Raw genomic sequence first — 19,074 nt, forward strand, 5'->3', positions numbered from 1 at the left:
AATATATAAAATTAACAAAATTTAAAATTATAATAATTATTATATATAAATATAATAAAATTAAAAATATATTTTTTATATTTTTATATTTTTATATTAATATAAATTATAATACATAATTTTTTTAAAAAATATAATATATATAAATTTAATATTTTATATTACATAAATACACGAAATCTATAAATTTATTAAGCAGTCGTTCAGTGAACATATGAAAGGGACAGGACCATTTTCTGGTCACGATTAGATTGGCCCAACAACGCCACAGAAAGATAGCACTGTAGGCCACTGGCAATTGCCAGGAGGCAACACAATTTTTTCCAATAGTATTGAAGCCGAAGAAAGAAACCCACAGGCCTATTATATTGGCTCTAGGGTCTTGTTTTGCTCATTAAAGAACAAGGCCTAGGTTTGGTTTAATTAACCAGGAGCATTGGGACCAAATACGTCAGGCTATCCATTCTAGCCACAGACCCACAGCTCACAAAGTCAGAGACATGATCCATGAAACAGGGATTTCTGCCTAACTTCCAAGATTTCACCTTAGCATGAGAACAAAATTTATGAAATCTATTGGCCCGTGAATTGAACGGGGCAACCTGATTATCTGTCACTAACAGTCTTACAATCTCCTTTCTGAATCATTAGGCCATCGCTTGTTGGCATCTAATCCAACAGCTAACTTTTATTACATGGTTTACATGACATGGCAAGTTGTAAACCAGCTTCTTTATGTTCATTGACTCTTTTTCCTACCCGAAGAGGTAAACTTGAACATTTTAATAAATCTGTTTCACATTGTCCGTCGGTTATCAATAATGATGGACATCAGTTCATGTATTTCCCATGACTCCATAAAATCTTATTCACGATACAGACAAAAGAAAGAATCAGAAAAAGAATTCACTTCCCACAACTGCTTGTCTGCCTGCATGCCTGAAAAGCACTCAAGTTGCTCACCAGACCACACCCAAACAAGCCACCGGCCACCCTCTTCTAATCCCATTGCCACTCTTACCATTAAAGACATACAGATACTTTCCTTTTCTAGTTTCATGGCATCATTTAACCAGTTACTTGACATAATACCATGAGATTATAAGTCGTACTGCTCCAACTCTTCATTTCCCTAACATAATTGTGTCAATAAGCATTCAATTGGAAAGGGGCATTAACCAAAAAAAATTGTTTTGTAATTCATCGTGTTAGCAGGAATTATGACACAAAAATATAAATACACGAATTATCATGTTTAATCGGAATGTACTCGTGTGGGACACATATTCTGTTTCCAATTCTGAAACCTATATATGAGCAGAAATGGTGTGTGAAAAGGGCTACATAACTCCCACTATTAAATCCTGATGAACAGTGGTAATTGTCCCTACTGTGCACCAGACAACATTAAAATAAAACCAATGTAGTTAAAAGAAAAGAGGAACAGTAGTTAGAAGCTTAAATGTTTTAACCGCAAGCACATGCATACAATGAACAGGCCATCATTTAATCCTCCAACCAGGCAAAAATCTAATGCTGTGCACTTTAGATATAGAATATGAGGCAAGGAACTAATTTGGAGATACTAGGCATAAGGCCAAACACCAAATGGCCCAGTTTCAGAGAAATTTCCCTATCAAGACAACACCAAGAGCAACCTCTTTTCATCTACAACCTTCCTTCAATCCTATCAAACAAAGCATGCTTAGATCAAAAACCAGTGCCAAAAAAGTTTCAATTGAAATGGCTGCACATCCTCCTGTTGAAATTGGCACCAGAGGCACAGTGGGATCCTTGGTAATGCAAGAGATTGAGTACTTCAGCCGGCTTGAATTAAGCTGCCAAGATAGCTCAAAGAAGCCTCATCCCAATTCCAGAGATGTTGCTTCCTCTACTAGTCATTCCAGACCTATTGTTGGGCCTGCTGTAGCAACTCAGAAGAAGAAGAAAAAGAGAGGAGGCAGTAGCAAGTTTCTACCAAGCATATGTTCAATGGTGGAAATTTCAGAGAACAAGCCAGCTGGGATTTCAGGTTTCAGTTATAGGAACCTGAAATCTGATGTGAAGAAGTTACAGGTCTAGACAATGCTCTCGGAAAGCTTAGAGAATCCAAGCTTCTTGAGACGATTTGTTATAGGGCTAGCCCATGCTTTATCCGGATTCCCACATTTTATGTCCACAACTTCAACAATGTTAGACACTTTTTTGTCACTTTTCTGTCTGCTAGGAGTTCTAACTAAAGCAATATCATCAGAGCCAAGCATTGGAATCTGATGGATATTTTTAGGGAAGCTTTTCGTCTTCTGGGCAGTTTGAGGGCTTCTATAACTTGTGTTGTTGCTGCTACTGCCACTGGTGCCTGCTCCATCCAATGATTTCCTCAGCTGCAATCTTTTAGATGTAGTAGAACCACAGGCAACTGATACAGGACCTGTCTGATGTTTGTGTCTGAAAGATACAGGTGTTTCCAGTGCCGATTTCATGGAGTCCAGTTCCCTTGTCATCAGGGAACTGATTGTCCCAGTAGTCCCTACCTTAATTGATCCTCCACCGCCCTTGATAGCTTCTAGTTTTCGAACCATGTTTCCTCTATAATTTCAAGATATTGTTAGCCGTCCAAAGCCTGTTTTTCTAGATATTTCAACGAAAGAAGTCCAGGAGCCTGTCATACAACGACAAGAATGAATCAACAAATGAATTATAGTAATTTCAGTCTATATGTAGCTCATATTCTTCATTTTGTAGTAGCCATTTTCCCAACAAGTTTCTCCATTCAAGCTCTAAAGATGTGTTGTTTTTTAAACAACATCTAATAATAGTAAGAATGGAAAAGAAAATTTCCAGTTTTTTAATGAATTGAGTGCTACCCATCAAAATTTCAGTTTAGTTAATTCTTCAAATATGAATAGGAAACTGTAGACTGGGACCATGAATAGGAAACTCCAAACCATCTTCCAGATTTTGCTTCAAATCCTATCACAAAATCAAAACCATGAATCAAAAAAATAAACATTGATCCCATAAAAAATCAAGCAGAAACAGCTCCAAGTCCAGAAGAAACATCAGCTAAGTATATATATCTAACCACACAGCAAGAAATTTTACTTAGCTCCAGGCAACCAACAACCAACAAATCATGGAATCCAAAACAAAAAGGAAAATCACCAATTTTTCAAGAGATTCAACATCACAATGGAAGTTTCAACTACCAGAAATCATTCTACAATAACATCAGACCCCAACAAGTTAAACACTTCAGCGGATCATAAAAGATTAAATTAAAAAGCTTACCACTTTATACCAAGTACGTTAAAGTTTGAACTCAGCACATTGAACTGAATCTGACCCCAACACAACCAAAAAGTGAAAATAAACTAAAAAGAAAAAAACAAACAAACAAAACAAAACCTACCAAGTTCTCAGACCTTAGGATTAGGATCTTTGAAAATTTTTGTTAAGTAAAATTCTCACATGTGTTTCTTGATAATGTCACCTTCACAACCATATCTAATATTTCTTTGCATTTGAAATCTAACTTTTTGCTAAAGGGCTCTGTCCTATTTCTATCTTTGTCAGACCAGTCAACCAACACCAATCATGGTGCAGTAAAATCTGACTCAACGTCCATGTTTCAATAACCAATGGCAGTTTGCCACCTATAAATAGTGATCTTTTAAACTCTGGATTAAGATATTTTAATACACATATATATCATAACTATACGATGATGTACACTGTTTACAAGATTAAGAAAACTTTCTGGATTCTAAATTAAAAATGCAATTGACTTTTTACCCTAAAATATTGGCTTTAATCAATAAAATGTATCAATCAAATCATTTTTTTTTTATTTTTAGTGCAGGGCCTATACCATTACCATAGCAAAATGAAGATTTTAGCTCTATAGATAAATGTGATTTGATAATTCAACTAATTACTTAGAAATATAATTTATTTTGATAGAAAATAGAGCCATTTCATCTTCAAATTCATGACTTTCAAGATAAAATCTCAAATTTTAATTGTGGAGATGTTCTTTTGAGACATATATTAGAATTTCCTATATTAATGTTTGGTAAATCATTGCATATAAACAGACAGATCATAAGGAAACATCAAGTAAGTTTGAAGTTAAAGACTTGAGATTTTATGACAAATGCAAAAATAAATTCTTTATTTAAATGTTGGTCCACCTTGGGGTCCAATCATCATACATCCCTGAAATTTTGTACTTTTATAACAAACTGCATAAGATTACCAGCTTTAAGTTTTTGGTTGGTAGGCAATGCTGGAATATGCCATTTTTTTAGTGACATTTTCATATGTCCTATAAAAAAACATGTTTTTAGTGACACTTTCATATTTCCTATAAAACGTAATAGCAATAAAGGCTTGATCTTTCTTAATTTTTTAAAATATTTTAAAGACTAAAACGTGTTATTCACACAAACTTAAAAGGCAAATCACCGATAAAGGTGAGTAATCGATCGATCCAATTTAAAAAAATTAATAATTAATTTAATTAATTTTTATTTAATAAATAATCGATCAAATAATTTTAAATAATTGATCATAATCAAATCGATTAAAATCAGTTCAATTCGATCGATTTGATTAAATAATCAATTTTTTTATCATTTTTTTTCATATTATAAATAATTATTTAATTACATATTCAATTTAATAAAATTCAAATTCAAGTATCATTCAACTAAATGATTAAAGGATTTAATAATTTCAATAATATTTTACATAAAAAAATAAATAAAAATATTTATCTCAATTTTTTTTATTTTTACTTATTAAAAAGTCAGTTAATTCGATTAATTCGATTATCAATTTTAAAAATAAAAAATCGATCAAATTAATCAATTTAATCGATTTAAAAAATCGATTATAACTAAAATCGAATAAACTGAACTGATTTAACTGAATTCACTCAATTTCAATTGATTTAATCGATTTAAACCGACTTTTACTCACCTCTAATCACCAAAAAAATGCAAACGATTAGTTTCAAAAAAAAATAAATTCAACTAACAGCCACCAAAAAGAGGCATTTTTATTCTAATCTTAATCTCTTGATGATCAATCATGTGTTATCCTATGCTAAAAGGGTCCGATTTCTCATTAGTGGACTCCACACCTTTTACATTACAAAAATTGATTCAAACGCTAACACCCCTCCTTAGGGTTGGCATTGGGTCGAGTTCGGGACGGATTTTACTCGCCTGAACCCGACCTGATTTAATCTTTATTAAACTCGAATTTGATCTTATCTAAATATTTTTTTGGTTTTTCATATCCGAATCCGACATCATGTAAATCGTACCCGATTCGATACGAAATTAATAAAATATTATTTTTTAAAATATAAAATATTTTTTTAAAAATATAAATATTTAAAAATATCATTATATAAATATATATAATAAAAATTTAAATAATTAATTAAAAAATAATTTTTTATATAATTTGGGTCGGGTCAGATTTTAGGTAAATCCGACCCGACCCGACCCCGATTGTTTCCTTATTTTACTCGAATTTCAAAAAAAAAAAATCGACCCCATAAAATCGAATCGAACCAAAAATCCGTCGAAAACGGGTTAATTTACCGTCCCTTTCCCTCTCCCAAGTTTACCCTCCAAAAATAAATTAAAACGTTCCAATTATCAAATTTAAATCTTGATTGGTCCCTTAAATCCTCTTTCTCACCGAATCTTTAAAAAAAAAAACGTAGTTTTTTATTTAAAAAAAAATCAAAATCCCTACCTTATTTTTTCTTCACTCTTTTCAGAACTCAGCTTTCTCTCTCCCGTAACTCTTACTCCATTTATGTTTCTCAAAACTCTTTCTTTGAACTCTCAAATCTCTTTTTCATCAACTTTTCTTTCAATGTATGCAAAATTCATTCTTTTTTTTTTCTTTTCAAGTTAGAGAACAATTCATTTCCTAAAAAATCCCATTTTTTCTTTGTTTCAGTCTCTAAAATCCCAATTTCCTCTTTAGAGATTCCCACATTTTCTCTCATTGAACTCCAAAAATCTCCTTAGTCAACTTTCCTTTGATTTTATAAAAAACCCATCTTTTTTTCACTTCAAAAAACTTTCCCATTTCCTGAAAATCCCATCCTTTCCTCATTGGTTAAATCTGTAAAATCCCATCTTTTTTCTTTTCCTTTGTTTCAATCTTTGAAATCCTATTTCTTCAAAAACCCAAATTTTCTTCTCATTCTGTTGAAAAATGAGTAATTCCCAAGCACCCAAATCAACAAAACCTTCAAAGGTTTCAACTTTAACTCCTCCTTCAAACCCTCCAAAACTCTCTTCACCTTCTTCTCACCTTGCAATGGTAGAGCTAAAGCAGAGGATTTTAACCTCACCGTCCAAGCTTTCTGACCGTGACACTTACCAAATTGCCGTTGAAGATCTTGAAAAGATTATCCAATCTCTTTCCCCTGACTCTCTTCCCATGTCACTCAATTGCCTTTTTGATTCTTCCAATGATCCAAAACCAGCTGTAAAAAAAGAATCTTTAAGGTTACTTTCAATGCTATGTGATTGCCATGGTGAATTGGCAGCTTCCCATTTGATTAAAATAATTGCCCACATTGTTAAAAGGCTTAAAGATGCTGATTCTGGGGTGAAAGATGCTTGTCGTGATTCAATTGGGCTCTTTCAGGGCATTATTTGAAAGGGAAGAGTGGAGGCACTGTGGTGGGATTGTTTGTAGGGCAATTGTTTGAAGCAATGGGGGAGCAGAACAAAGGGGTGCAATCTGGTGCAGCAACTTGTATGGCTAAAATGGTGGAATGTGCAGCTGATCCTCCTATGGCTGCTTTTCAGAAGGTGTGTCCAAGGATCTGTAAACTGTTGAATAATCAGAATTTTATGGCTAAGTCTTCCCTTTTGCAGGTCGTGGCGAGTTTGTCTCAGGTTTGTGCAATGTAGTTGTTTTTTGCTTGATTTTGATCATGTACATTGTCTAATTCATAAGGATATTGATGATTAATATTGTTAGTTTTGTGGACGTTAAATGGAAGCTTAAATGAAAGGCTTGTAGTTTCTTAATTGTTTATCATGTGCTTGTTTATCTGGCTGGTAATGCACATCTTGTTATATTTGATCGTGGAAATTAGGTGTCTAGGTGGGAATAGATTTTAATACTTAGAAGAACTGTACAAATAGGATCAAATTGAAGTTCCGTGAAAATTATGATGACATTGTTGCAGGTGGGAGCAATTGCACGTCAGAGCTTGGAAGTTTTGCTGCAAAGCATCCATGAATGCCTCGGGAGCACAGATTGGGTGATGCGGAAGGCAGCTGCTGATGCTTTAAGTGCCTTGGCACTGCATTCTAGCAACTTGATTGCAGATAGAGCAATTTCGATGATAACAGTACTGGAGGTTGCCGCTTTGACAGGGTAGCTTTCTGGAGCCATTTCTCTTTCATACAATGTTTGTATTTTTACACTCAATGCCATTCATATAAACTGTGGTTATTGAATTTTGATACTTTTTTTGGGACATCACTGGTCCAATACCATCTACTTCTTTTCTTCTTTTCATGAACTGATCTGGTCTCTTGACTTAGGCAAATTATGTGTTATCTCTCAACATAGATTTCCTTTTTTATAGGAACTTGGAATAATTACAATTACTAGGGTTAATTGTGTGGCAGAAAGTGTTTAGGGTTAATAGATGATGTGGGTTTGGACTGGATGAATTCATGCTTTCTAGATTGGTTTTGAAGGGATTTTCAGTTGGTGCTTTATGATTCAGGAATGCAAGTATTTGTTTCCTTGCTAATCAATGTAACTTCTGCATTGTGGTCCTCTAAACATGTTGCTTCTAAGTTTTAATCCTTCACTACCATCTCTTCTAAAGGTGCATATATGGATGATGTATGGTTGTCAACACTGCCTTAAAGAATTTTTATTGTGTTGTAATGTCAAATCATTGGTTAAACAGATGAAACCTGTGAGAGATAGCATGACAGAAGCATTGCTATTATGGAAGAAGATAGCAGGAAAAGGGGAAGATGGAGCTGAAAATGACCGGAAAGCCTTGTCTCATGGTAAGCATGTTAGTAATGTGCTTTTAAGTTTTAGTCCTTTATTCTTATTGGATAAATTTGTTTCAATTAATGCTGTAGATGGTGACAATGCTCAATCAGCTGAATCATCAGAAAAGAATGGTTTTAAAAATCCAAATGCTGGTGACAAAAAACAGATCCATCAGCAAAGGATTCATCTAATAATCTGTCCTCTACTTCAGATTCTGTTTCCAAAGGCAAAGGTGGAAGCATTCCTGACAAAGCAGTTGTAATTTTAAAGAAGAAAGCACCTGCATTAACTGACAAAGAGTTGAATCCAGAATTCTTCCAGAAACTTGAAACAAGGGGTTCTGGTGATTTGCTAGTTGAAGTAGTTGTTCCTCACAGATATCTTAATTCTACAAACTCAAAGAATGAGGAAGAATCAGAAACAAATGATCCAGACTCAAGAAGAAGGTCAAATGGTGCGGGAAACAGCCAGACAGATGATTTTCATGCATCTTCTAGCAGCAAAAACCTTAATATAGAGAGAGGGGCTGCTGGTACGAGAGATAAATGGCCGGAAGAGAAGATAAATGGAAAAGACCTAAGAACAAGGGCATTTGATGCTGATGACAGGATAGATGTAAATCAAAGTGAGCCATCTGGAAATCATTTGGGTTTCTCAAAGGTGGATGGACAGTCTGAAGGGTCCTTCATCAGCAACAAAGGAAATCGGTTGGCTATCCAGAGGCAGTTATTGCAGCTAGAGAGACAGCAAGCGCATCTCATGAAGATGTTGCAGGTATTTCTCAATTCTGCATTTAGTCATGCTTCCTGTGACTGCTTTTCTGACTGATAAGATTCCTTGTTATATTGTAGGATTTTATGGGTGGTTCTCATGATGGCATGGCAACTTTGGAGAGCAGAGTAAGGGGTCTTGAGAGAATTGTTGAAGACATGGCTAGGGATTTAGGCAGGAGAGGTGGTAATTTCACAGCAGAGTTTGAAGGATCTTCTAATAGACCTTTTGGGAAGTATAATGGTTTCTCTGACTATAGTTCCAAATTCAATGGGCGAATTCCATTTGGAGAAAGATTCGCCCAATCTGATGGAATTGCTCCAGGTGTGAGGGGAAGGGGACCTTCTTGGAGATCTGAAGTGTCTGATATTTGGGATTTCCCTGCATTCAGTGCCTCCAGAAATGGGCAAGTGGCATCGGGAAGAGCTCCAGCTAGCAGCAGCCTGGATGGTAGATCACCCAAATCAGAGCACGAGAGTGATCAGGTTGGTGGCTGGAGAGCTTGGGATAAGGGTACTGCACCTGTGAGGCTTGGTGAGGGGCCTTCTGCTAGAAGTGTCTGGCAAGCATCGAAGGATGAAGCTACTTTGGAAGCAATTCGTGTAGCTGGGGAGGATAGTGGAGCATCTCGAACAGGACTTGTTCCTGAATTGACTGCTGAAGCTGTTGGCAATGATAATGTTGAACCAGAGCGAGATCCTGTCTGGACTTCGTGGAGCAACGCAATGCATGCCGTTCAAGTGGGTGATATGGATTCTGCTTATGCTGAAGTTCTTTCTACAGGGGATGATCTCTTGCTTATAAAGCTAATGGATAGATCGGGCCCTATGGTTGACCAACTATCAAATGAGATAGCAAATGAGGCCTTGCATGCTATTTTGCAATTTCTTCTGGAGCAGGATTTGTTTGATATCTGTCTATCCTGGATTCAAGAGGTATGGGATCTTAATCTTTGATTTTTTCAATTCAAGCCGCTTTATTTAGATATTTTGTCCTAAGTCTCTTATAATTTTTATTTTTCCTATAACTTTTCAGCTGGTCAAATTGGTGTTAGAAAATGGACGTGATGCTTTGAGTATTCCCGTGGAGTTGAGGAAAGAGCTTTAGTTGAATTTGCACGAGCTGCTTCCACAATGGATCCCCCGGAGGATTGGGAGGGTGCAGCACCTGACCAACTTCTATTGCAGTTGGCATCAGCCTGGGGAATTGAGCTGCAGCAGTTTGATAAGTAATCTGCTGGTTTTGGAATGGTGTTTTGTGCTGGTAAACTTTTTTGATCAGCTTACTGGTTCTGTACATTTATCTTACATTTAAGTAAAATGTAAGTGAAAGAAAAAAAGTTTTCAAATAGCTATGATGGCATTGTGCTAAAAAATATTGATTGATTCAAGCCTGGCAAATGCTACTTGCACATTTTTGTTTAACATGTAAGATAGTGGCCTCTGATGTAAATGTAACTGAGTGATATACCTTTTAGTCAAGAAATTTGTCTTGAAAAGATTATTGTAAAGAGTAATATTACATTCTCAAAAGCTTGCAAAATGCACTTGGTTTCCAAATTTGACCAAAAGTTGAAAATGTTTGGAGGTAAGACTAAACTCTATCAAAACAAACCTAATAGTTACTTCAATGAATTGGTAGATTCTGGTTGAGGCAATAGCTTAATGGTTAGTCGTGTCTTGAATTAAGGGGAAAAATCCTAATGCTGGGACTGGGATCAGGGTTTGTTTGAACAAGACTAGGCCTCTAGACATTCTATTTCAAATATTTTCTGGTAACAAGATCAGTGGTATTGGTACGGTAACAATACACAACATCCCTCTAAAGAAGTAGAAGCAGAGCCTGGAATTGTGATCAATGTCATGATATCACGTGCAAAATCCATCCAGTCAAACTTTAGCATTTCCAGAGCTTCAGGCCGTAACAGTTCACATAAGCATCAGTTCCATGCTGATTGCTGCCTTTCTAATATGGTTGAGCCTAAATCCTAGGTATCAGAAAGGCTAAGCAACCAGTTCTTATCAGGTTTTTCTTCTATTTTCCATATTTTCCCTGATCAACACAAGGCAACCAGGCACAGATGTGGCATTTTACCAAGACAGGCTGTTCTAAAGGTTGAGGCTTTACATTTCTATTAACACTCAAGACTATCCAGCCTATAAAACTATAGATAAGAATTACATAGAAGGAAACGCAATCAAGCTTTACCTTCATTTCTCACTTAGGAGAAGAAAAAAGAATCAGTACTGTCAGAATTTTACAAGGAACTAACCAGAGAACAATAAATTTTCTATACACATGGCCCTACACTCCCTAGGCCCTCAAAAAGGAACTACAGCCCCAAAGCATGCCCATCCACAAAGAACCCTGAGGGCCTCATCATTGAACAGAAGAGGAAATGCCACACAGCTCATGCTTACCTAAGTAAGAATCCCTAGATGTTTCATTAATGCAGCAGAGGATTCGAGCACCAATATACCTCTTCAAGGGAAAAAAGCATCTTGCAACAAAGTGTTTGAAATCAACACTTACATCCATCTGAGCCAGAATCACTATCTATTTGGCGGCATACCAGTTTTGAGCACACTTGGCATCAACCGCTAGATCAACTTTTAGAATGTTCTTTCCTCCTTTGAAGGGTTTTGACATGCACTCAATAATAATTGCTTTTGCAATCTCAGCTGACTCACTTGGTCCTTCCAAGATTACTTCATCATGAACCTGTTTTTTTGAAGGATGTTATTTCCAGAGAAATTGCAGGATAATGACTTTATAAAGAGCCACATCAAAATAGTGACTTAAGAAATGAGATTGTGAAGTTTGTACAAGACAAAGAATAGTGAATAAAACTTGTGAGATGTTTATGTTAGATGAAGATCAACCAATGCATGGGTAAACATCAGTATCAGGTTCTTAAGAAAATTCTAAGCCTTCTGCCCTCCTATGTGCTATTGAGTAAAGAAAATGCTTCAGTCAAACAAAAATCTTCTCAAGGGTAACATCCAAAATAGGCAACAACATGCAAAGACAATATTGTTTACAAAATTTTTGGAAGCAATGGAATGCAAAGACTCTAGTAAAATCATAAGAGAAACAAACTTTGAGCTCCAGAAAGAACAATCAGACAGCAAACTCAAATTGGTTACTTAAAGGAATAAGGTTTATATAGCCTTGAAATCACTAGGAATATAAAACATAGGTAGAGCACCGTGAGAATGAGACCACCTGAAATATAAAGAAATATAAAAGGCATAACCTGTAAAAGGAGCCTCCACCCAAGCTCCTTTAGTTGTTCATTTTTTAATATTTGTAGCATGGCGCACATTGCAACATCAGCAGCACTTCCCTGTAACACTCATCTAGATGAGAGGATGTGAGAGAGAGAGAGAGAGAGAGAGAGAGAGAGAGAGAGAGAGAGAGTTGAGTGCATGAGAAAGAAAAGAAAACCTGCACTGGAGTATTGATAGCAGCTCTTTCAATATGACCCTTTTGGGCATATGTACACTGAGCAAATGGTGGGAAGCGGCGAGTCCTTCCAAGCAATGTTTTAACACGCCCGAGCTTCTCAGCTTCATATTTACGCTGTTTCTGCCATTCGAGCACTTCTTGTCTTTCTTTATACCAGAGATTAACTGTGTTCTTTGCTTCTTCTACAGAAACCTGAGAATGGTGCAATCATCATTACCTTGGAGGCTTAATGGATTTTAAGTTTTAACTGTTCAATTAGGTTCCAAGGATACCTTCCAATCCTTAGCAAGCCCAACAGGAGTTTTTCCGTAGGCGATGGAAAAGTTGAGCATTTTAGCTTTTCTTCTTTCAGAAGCAAAGGCATCCTGAAAAAACAATTCTCAACCAGTTGGATTCAACTATCAAAATCAATCTTAATTACAATCAGAATTAGGAAATAATATCCCAACATCTGCACATTTTATACGAGCTACTCCATAATTACATTTATAAATGAACTATGTTGAGCAAACCAATGACAATGACAAAATGATTTCAAAGCAAAACATCAAATACTTGTAACTTTCAAATTGCAAAAGCAAGTTAGCAAATTAGGTCATATTTGAATCAGTCATGGATATGGCAAGATATCTAATAAAAATATCCAGGATAAAGGTTACAAGTTCAATATGTTTAGATAATTTTTTGGACAATTTCCAGCCGAATCCCTGTCATGAGATCTTCACCACTTTCTCTACATATTCATGCAAAGTAAGAGGTTTGATGCATCTGTTCTTTAAGCGATAGCAGCAGGTATTTTAGTTTTGCCGAAGGCTTCGGTTAAAAAATAAGCTCAGATTCTTAGGCAGCATAAGGCAAGAGAAGTGCTACCTCTCTACTTGAGAGAAAACTTCAAGTAAATTATATTTCCTAGGATATCTCTGTCTGTTATCTATGTACTATTAACAGATCCAGAAGATTCTACCCCACCAGGATGGTACATTTCTTACAACCTAGCTTGGAGGACAAAAGAAATTGCTGATGACAAATGAAAATCTTCAAAAGTTTCAGATTTTTACTTTACCTTTAGAAGTGGAACTGGTGGTTTCTCTTGGCCAGGTTGAGGATGCCATTCAAGAAGAACTTTTCTCTTTTCAACAGCTTCACGGATATGAGAGTACATGTTCATTGCAGTCCTTGAATGGAAATCTCCACCAGCTTTGAAGGCATCCAACATGCTTTTACAGTCAGCCAGATGTGCAAGAATTCTAAGTTCCAGCTGTAATATAAATTTATATTCCAATCAATACATAAAATGACACGAAAAAGGAAGACAGTTGAATTAACTTACCTGCCCATAATCTGCAACAACAAGGGAATTTCCGGGGGCAGCTATAAAGGCCTGACGTATCTTATACCGGTCCTTCTCTAGAGCAGGTTGATTCTGATTTAAAATTACAAAAAAAAAATGTTAAAATCATAAAGTTCCCATCCCAATCTGGCAGGCAAGAGAATGATATGCAGAGAAATAACAAAATTATCTTTTTTATTTTCTTCATGTTTTATTATGACAACTTTGTGGAGGAAATGACCACACTTATGTGGTAGAAAAGTAGAACTAACTATTCTGTGATATGGATATTGCAATTAGAAGCTTTCTTTCTAAGAGGGCTTTAATGCCATATTCTATCTAAAGAAAAACATGGTCCACAGCATTTCATCTGAAGAAAATTCTGTTCTTGGCTGTCCAAGTAATACAGAAGTTATAGGCATGTATAGAACCTTGAGGTTCTAATTATTCAAAACCTTGCTAAATTAATGGCAGAGAACAAAATAAAAGAAAAAGGAACCTGCAAATTTGGTCTCCTGGCAGATAACCGCCCAGTCTCGGTATTAATATTCAATGAACAATGAACACGTTCACTCTTGCCTGACACATTACTCCCCTGTGGTAAAGGGATCATTCTCATTATAAAATATTCCAAGAATTTTAAGGTACAAAATTAATCAAGGGCAAGGAAATAATAGCTGAAGTTAAGGAAGAAATTAAAGCAATGCCTTGCTGATTTTCATGACTTATTCAGACAAAGAGAGGAATTGTGCTTCAAAGACAAAAGCTGTTAAACAAAATTCTGCTTTTCTTTCAGCCAAACAAATATTCACAATAATGTACTGCAGGTACAAGACCACTTAGCACATATTTTGAGTTTTGTAACTGCCTTTATCATCTACCCTTTAGGTTTTAGCTCTTTACAACACACATAATATTATAATTGACAGGAAAAGACAGGGTACATTGATGTTGTCACCCTTATAGTAATATTGCTAGACGTAATGCATCACATTTTGGACATATGCACAGCCCTCATCATTCAATAGAAAGTTGGACAAATAAGCCCCAGCATAAGTCCTCAATGAAAAAATAAATGAAACTAGAGAGGAAAAATAAACCAGGCTGAATAGTAAACTATAAAAGCTGATCAACAAGTGTGACCAATTAAATGAGATATCAAAATCACCTGCAAGGGGAGAATGAAATTGGATATTAAAGAGTCAATAGAGCAAACTTCACATAATGAAGCGATGGCATGGCATGCCTCCCTCCCCTTTTCCTCATCCTCAAATGCTGCAAAAGCGGTTCCATATGCAGATGTATCAACATCAGTCATTTTTTCAGGAGAATTATCGATATCACCAATATCACCATCATTGGTATCATCTGTGAAATCATATTCTGCAGAAACCTTCCCAGCTAAGGTCTTCAAAGCATCACCACTAACGGAGGGCCAACCAGTGGCAGTGTAAATCTCAGCAGGGAGCTTAACACCCAGGCTACACAGCTTAATACTGCGAAACTTAGTGGGAGACTTTTTGCCTTCTTCAATCACTTTATCGACATTGGGAACTCTAAGAGTTTTCTCATCAGGAAGACTCACATTTGGATCCTTACTGTATCAAGTAATAAACAAGTTAATTTTTGAGAACTTTACTTTCAAAATTTTCAACAGACTCTATATGTGTGTGTCCCCCCCCAACAACAACACACACTTCTTTTGGATAATGAAGAGTGATGGTTGATTTATTGATGCTATAATACTTCAATAAATTACAGGAAATTAATATTCATAAGAAACATCAAGTTCTGCATTTCTTGCGCTGCACCCATGCAACCAGCAATAACAGTTTGTAAGGACTTAACAGCAAGAAATTTGAAATCAGAAATGCAATTACAATATTAACTGTCTTTCTGATTTAGGATATGATAAAATGTATCTCGCCCACTTATATTCAATATAATGCCTAAATTTCAATGCTATGCACTGATCAAATATTGATAAGGAACTAGTGTTCTTGTACACAAAATATAAAATTCATACCGGTTAAGGATCCCACCATAAAGAAGCTGGCGGAGCTGACTATCACTTCCCACATTCATATACTTGGCATCAGCACAATATCTAGATGCCCAGGTGCGAAACCTATTAGCAATAATCTCTTGCTCTGCTTTAGCAACCTTCTCTATCTGAGCAAGATGCATCCGATCAACCAACATACCCTCACGTTCCATTTTAACAAGAAGCTCACCAAATGGTCGCCAGTACTCTTCGTAGAAGTGATACATGGACTTTCCAGAAACTGGTTTATCATTAAATACCCAAGACATGCTCGATAGTTTGTTTTTCAAGCTCTCATAAAGTCTCAGTGTGCTTATTGCATCTAAGGCAGAATAACAAATCCATAATTTGCGTTCTTGCCGCTGTAGCTCTTCAACAGGGGCAATGGTGATAATTTTGCCCTCAGATCCATCTTTTTTCAATTTTTTCTTGCCAAAAATGGTTTTCATTGATGTTTTACCAATCAATTCCTTTTCTTCTTTGCGCCATTTGGTCCTCTGCATAATGTTTCTATCACCTGTAAGTGCTTCAAGAGAATAACCACCAGATGTTCGTCTTGATGAGTCCCACAACCGTGCCATATGAATTGTGTCAGCATGAAATCCAGAAACCTCAAGCCCATAGTTCTTAATAACATGATTATCAAAGCTATAATTGTGCCACACCTATAGAAAACGCAAGTGAATATATCAATATCAAGTTTGTTTCAGGACTAATGATGATGCAGTGCTCCAATGGACTAGGCAATTACTAGCAATAAAATGGTGAAGCAGATCAGGAGAAACACAAGGAAGAAAGAGAAATTAGTCAGTGCAAGGCATACTTCACCTTTTTGATAGATTGATCTTCGAAAAATGGAGCAAATTCCTTCAGAAGATCCCTGCCACCACCATCTAGAACATCTACCCAGATACAGGACTTCCCATTTCCAAAATCTGCATCTGCTCCAGAATAAATACTGAAACATGTTATCTCACCATGATCAACAGGAGTCTCTTTCTTCACATCAATATTAGATACCTGCAAAGACTCTACATCAGAAAATAGGCAGTAGCTCATTTACAACCAAACTGGATAGTGCTTGGAGAGAAAGCGAGCTCCCTACAGCATGCACACAGCACATACATAAGAAAATGGTAAAAGGGATGTATACCAAGCAGAATTTATACCTCAGTATCGCATGCATGAACAAGATGCCTGTATTGAGTTGTAAGCATCAGAACAACTTCCTTTGCAACAGAGATATTATCTACAACAAGAACCTGGTCATAAATCCCAGCAAGCTGTTTGTGAATATCTTCTCGAAAAACTACATGAGTTTCTTCATTACTAGCAACCCTATTTTCATCGGCTTGGTCCCTTCTGGTTACATTAGGATCCATATGTCCTGTGTCTTGGTTGTCATCTAAAACTGCCCCTTGCAACAAGCCATTACTTAAGGCTTCTGTTTCAGTTGAACCTTTCAACTGTTTGGAACCATTTATTTTATTGGCAGATATATTGTTGGCACTAGAAATTTGTTTACTTCTAGTTGGATGGCACGGAAAATGATCCTTGGAAAGAAAATTACTACCTCCAACGGCTCCAATGCCTTGGCGGTCATCCAAGGCCAGCCCTGCCAATGATCTATTACTTGAAACTTCAGTCCTAGTTAAACCTTTCAGCTGCTTGGAACCATTTATTTCATCAGTAGCTATATTGTTGTCTCTGGACATTGGTTTATTACTGGTTGGTTGGGGTAGACAATGACTCTCAAAAGGAGAAATATTGTTTCCACTATTTCCAGAAACCGATTCTTCTTTATTAGTTGTTCTAAACAGTGAGCCAGTAAGCTTCAGATTCAAGTATCGTTGGTCATTGGAAGAAGAACTACTACCTTTAAAACTCTCCTTTGTCATCTCCTTACTTTCCCTCATCCTGAGGGCTTCGTTTGCCCATGAATTCTCAGTGTTGGGTATGCTAGTACTTTTGGGTGTAACCATAAAAGCATTTACTTGAGAAGATGTCACCATAGACTTTCCATAACTTGCTGGCCTTTCATTGTTTCTCTGGTCAACACTCACTCCTTCACACTCATTGTCAGAAAGACACTGATCTGGGTCAGGATGCACCATCCTAGCATATTCAGAAGCAGCGACCTTAAGTCTCATATGTTTGGGATGATGGCAATGAGAGGAACTACTTGACATGGTTGCTTTAAGAAAAGCATAGTGAACACTCTGCATTGTGCACATTTCTCGCCTACAACGTAAAGAAAAGCAAAAAAGAGCAGAAATACGGATTAATTCGAATTAAGCATTTATTCTAGCATGTCAGCTATTTAAAAATAAACAATAACAGGAAAAAGATTCCAGACTTCATGCATATCACAAATAGCACTCCAATCAGCAGAATAACATCAACATATAGAGTTCCTTGGCTCTACTTCATTTGTCATTTCCTTAAAGAAACTCACATTCTAGAGGACTCAGGCACTACCAAATTTTCATTCCAATTTCTTATGCATATCTTATCTCACAGTTTACCATCACATTCCATCATTAACCCCAAAACTCTCTAAAAGAGGAAACAGCAGCTATGACATAATCTAAAACAACCCAGATAAAGTGTAAAAAGCCAAAAACAACAGAAAAAACATGGCAGAAAATACACACAAAAGCAATAAAAATGGCACCTTTCACCCGTCGATAACCCAAAGCCCTCTAAAACAGGCAAAAACAGCTAATGAAATGAAAAATAATAATAAAAAAGATATATTCTTCAAAAAGACAAATGGATATCAATAGTCTAAGAACCAGGTAAAAGACCCCCTCCCCCCCCAAAAAAAAACCAAAAAATCAGCAAAAAAAAAGGGAATTAAAGAGTAAAACCTGTGCAAGGCTCTAGAAGAAGCGAAAAAGAAGTGCCTCGAACTAGACCGGGAAACCCAAGAAGAAGAAGGGCAAAATGGTCGACCAAAAGGGGTAGCAGCAGTTTGTGAAGTAGAAGACAAAAACCCCATAGCAGTCATGATGTCTGCAAGTTTAGCTAGCTTGCTGCTAGTGTTGTTTACCATACAAGAAGCCGTTTTGTTTGCTTGTTGTTGGTGTCTTGGAGTGGCAAAGACGGTAAATTTCTGGGTCTTGGAGGGGCAAGATATGGGGGGGTCTTGGTGGGTTTCTCACAAGTGGGAGAGACAGAAACGAAGGGAAGAAGAGGGAAAGAGATGAAATGCCTAAAACCCTTTTTTTGAGAGGGTAAATAAAAACCCTCCACATGCCACAGCCTCATAGTCCAAACTAAACCATGACACTAACGGACCATTGTTATTATTTTTTTTCTTTTATGGCTGGTATTTTGGCAAATGTTTGTCCTTTTTTGTAATTTTATTGCTGAATTAGGGATTTGGATATTGAAA

At 36.4% G+C, this 19,074-nt stretch overlaps 4 protein-coding genes across 9 annotated transcripts; 2 read left to right on the forward strand and 2 right to left on the reverse strand.

Annotated features, from left to right (window-relative positions):
• The first annotated feature begins 1,608 nt into the window (after positions 1-1,608).
• On the forward strand, positions 1,609-2,082 carry LOC149511734 (uncharacterized). Its single transcript, XM_089754786.1, has one exon. It carries the CDS (start codon positions 1,609-1,611, stop codon positions 2,080-2,082), a length of 474 nt encoding a protein of 157 aa, XP_089610912.1.
• On the reverse strand, positions 2,079-3,554 carry LOC111276447 (uncharacterized). Of its 5 annotated transcripts, none has more exons than XM_089754474.1 (3): positions 3,413-3,554; positions 2,928-2,973; positions 2,079-2,662 (listed from the first exon to the last, which is right to left on the reverse strand). In XM_089754474.1, the coding sequence occupies exon 3, from the start codon at positions 2,580-2,582 to the stop codon at positions 2,079-2,081; it is 504 nt and encodes a 167-aa protein (XP_089610600.1). In that variant the 5' UTR covers positions 2,583-2,662; positions 2,928-2,973; positions 3,413-3,554. The 5 variants fall into 5 exon arrangements, with proteins under 5 accessions (XP_089610600.1, XP_089610598.1, XP_089610599.1 ...); XM_089754472.1 differs by having other exon boundaries at positions 2,868-2,973; positions 3,413-3,553; XM_089754473.1 differs by having other exon boundaries at positions 3,106-3,534.
• Positions 3,555-5,792: 2,238 nt separating this feature from the next.
• LOC111275696 (ARM repeat superfamily protein) lies at positions 5,793-10,189 on the forward strand. Its single transcript, XM_089754058.1, is given in 10 exon segments — positions 5,793-6,670; positions 6,673-6,935; positions 7,232-7,403; positions 7,406-7,422; positions 7,970-8,075; positions 8,154-8,225; positions 8,228-8,838; positions 8,916-9,770; positions 9,871-9,955; positions 9,958-10,189. Coding segments are annotated over 10 exon segments (2,718 nt in total). The 5' UTR covers positions 5,793-6,243; the 3' UTR covers positions 10,068-10,189.
• An 828-nt stretch (positions 10,190-11,017) lies between these two features.
• POLGAMMA2 (polymerase gamma 2) lies at positions 11,018-18,930 on the reverse strand. Of its 2 annotated transcripts, XM_022861191.2 has the most exons (12): positions 18,548-18,930; positions 16,847-17,918; positions 16,506-16,697; positions 15,660-16,342; positions 14,802-15,231; positions 14,133-14,228; positions 13,634-13,726; positions 13,367-13,561; positions 12,576-12,668; positions 12,283-12,495; positions 12,092-12,181; positions 11,018-11,556 (listed from the first exon to the last, which is right to left on the reverse strand). In XM_022861191.2, the coding sequence occupies exons 1-12, from the start codon at positions 18,730-18,732 to the stop codon at positions 11,392-11,394; spliced, it is 3,507 nt and encodes a 1,168-aa protein (XP_022716926.1). In that variant the 5' UTR covers positions 18,733-18,930; the 3' UTR covers positions 11,018-11,391. The 2 variants fall into 2 exon arrangements, with proteins under 2 accessions (XP_022716926.1, XP_022716927.1); XM_022861192.2 differs by lacking the exon at positions 14,133-14,228.
• Positions 18,931-19,074: the final 144 nt, after the last annotated feature.

The sequence above is a fragment of the Durio zibethinus genome, chromosome 25 (genome assembly GCF_047325235.1).
Source record: "Durio zibethinus cultivar Kanyao isolate XHJ-2024 chromosome 25, ASM4732523v1, whole genome shotgun sequence".
NCBI lineage: Eukaryota > Viridiplantae > Streptophyta > Magnoliopsida > Malvales > Malvaceae > Durio > Durio zibethinus.

What these genes read in the sequence shown, in the direction of transcription:
- LOC149511734 (XM_089754786.1), top strand. Translation starts at nt 1,609, where the DNA reads ATGGCCCAGTTTCAGAGAAATTTCCCTATCAAGACAACACCAAGAGCA.
- LOC111276447 (XM_089754474.1), bottom strand. Translation starts at nt 2,582, where the DNA reads ATGGTTCGAAAACTAGAAGCTATCAAGGGCGGTGGAGGATCAATTAAG.
- POLGAMMA2 (XM_022861191.2), bottom strand. Translation starts at nt 18,732, where the DNA reads ATGGTAAACAACACTAGCAGCAAGCTAGCTAAACTTGCAGACATCATG. An exon ending in TTCATGCATGCGATACTGAG is followed by an intron (nt 16,698 to 16,846) that starts GTATAAATTCTG and finishes GAGTCTTTGCAG; the next exon opens with GTATCTAATATTGATGTGAA. An exon ending in CTATCAATACTCCAGTGCAG is followed by an intron (nt 12,182 to 12,282) that starts GTTTTCTTTTCT and finishes TGAGTGTTACAG; the next exon opens with GGAAGTGCTGCTGATGTTGC.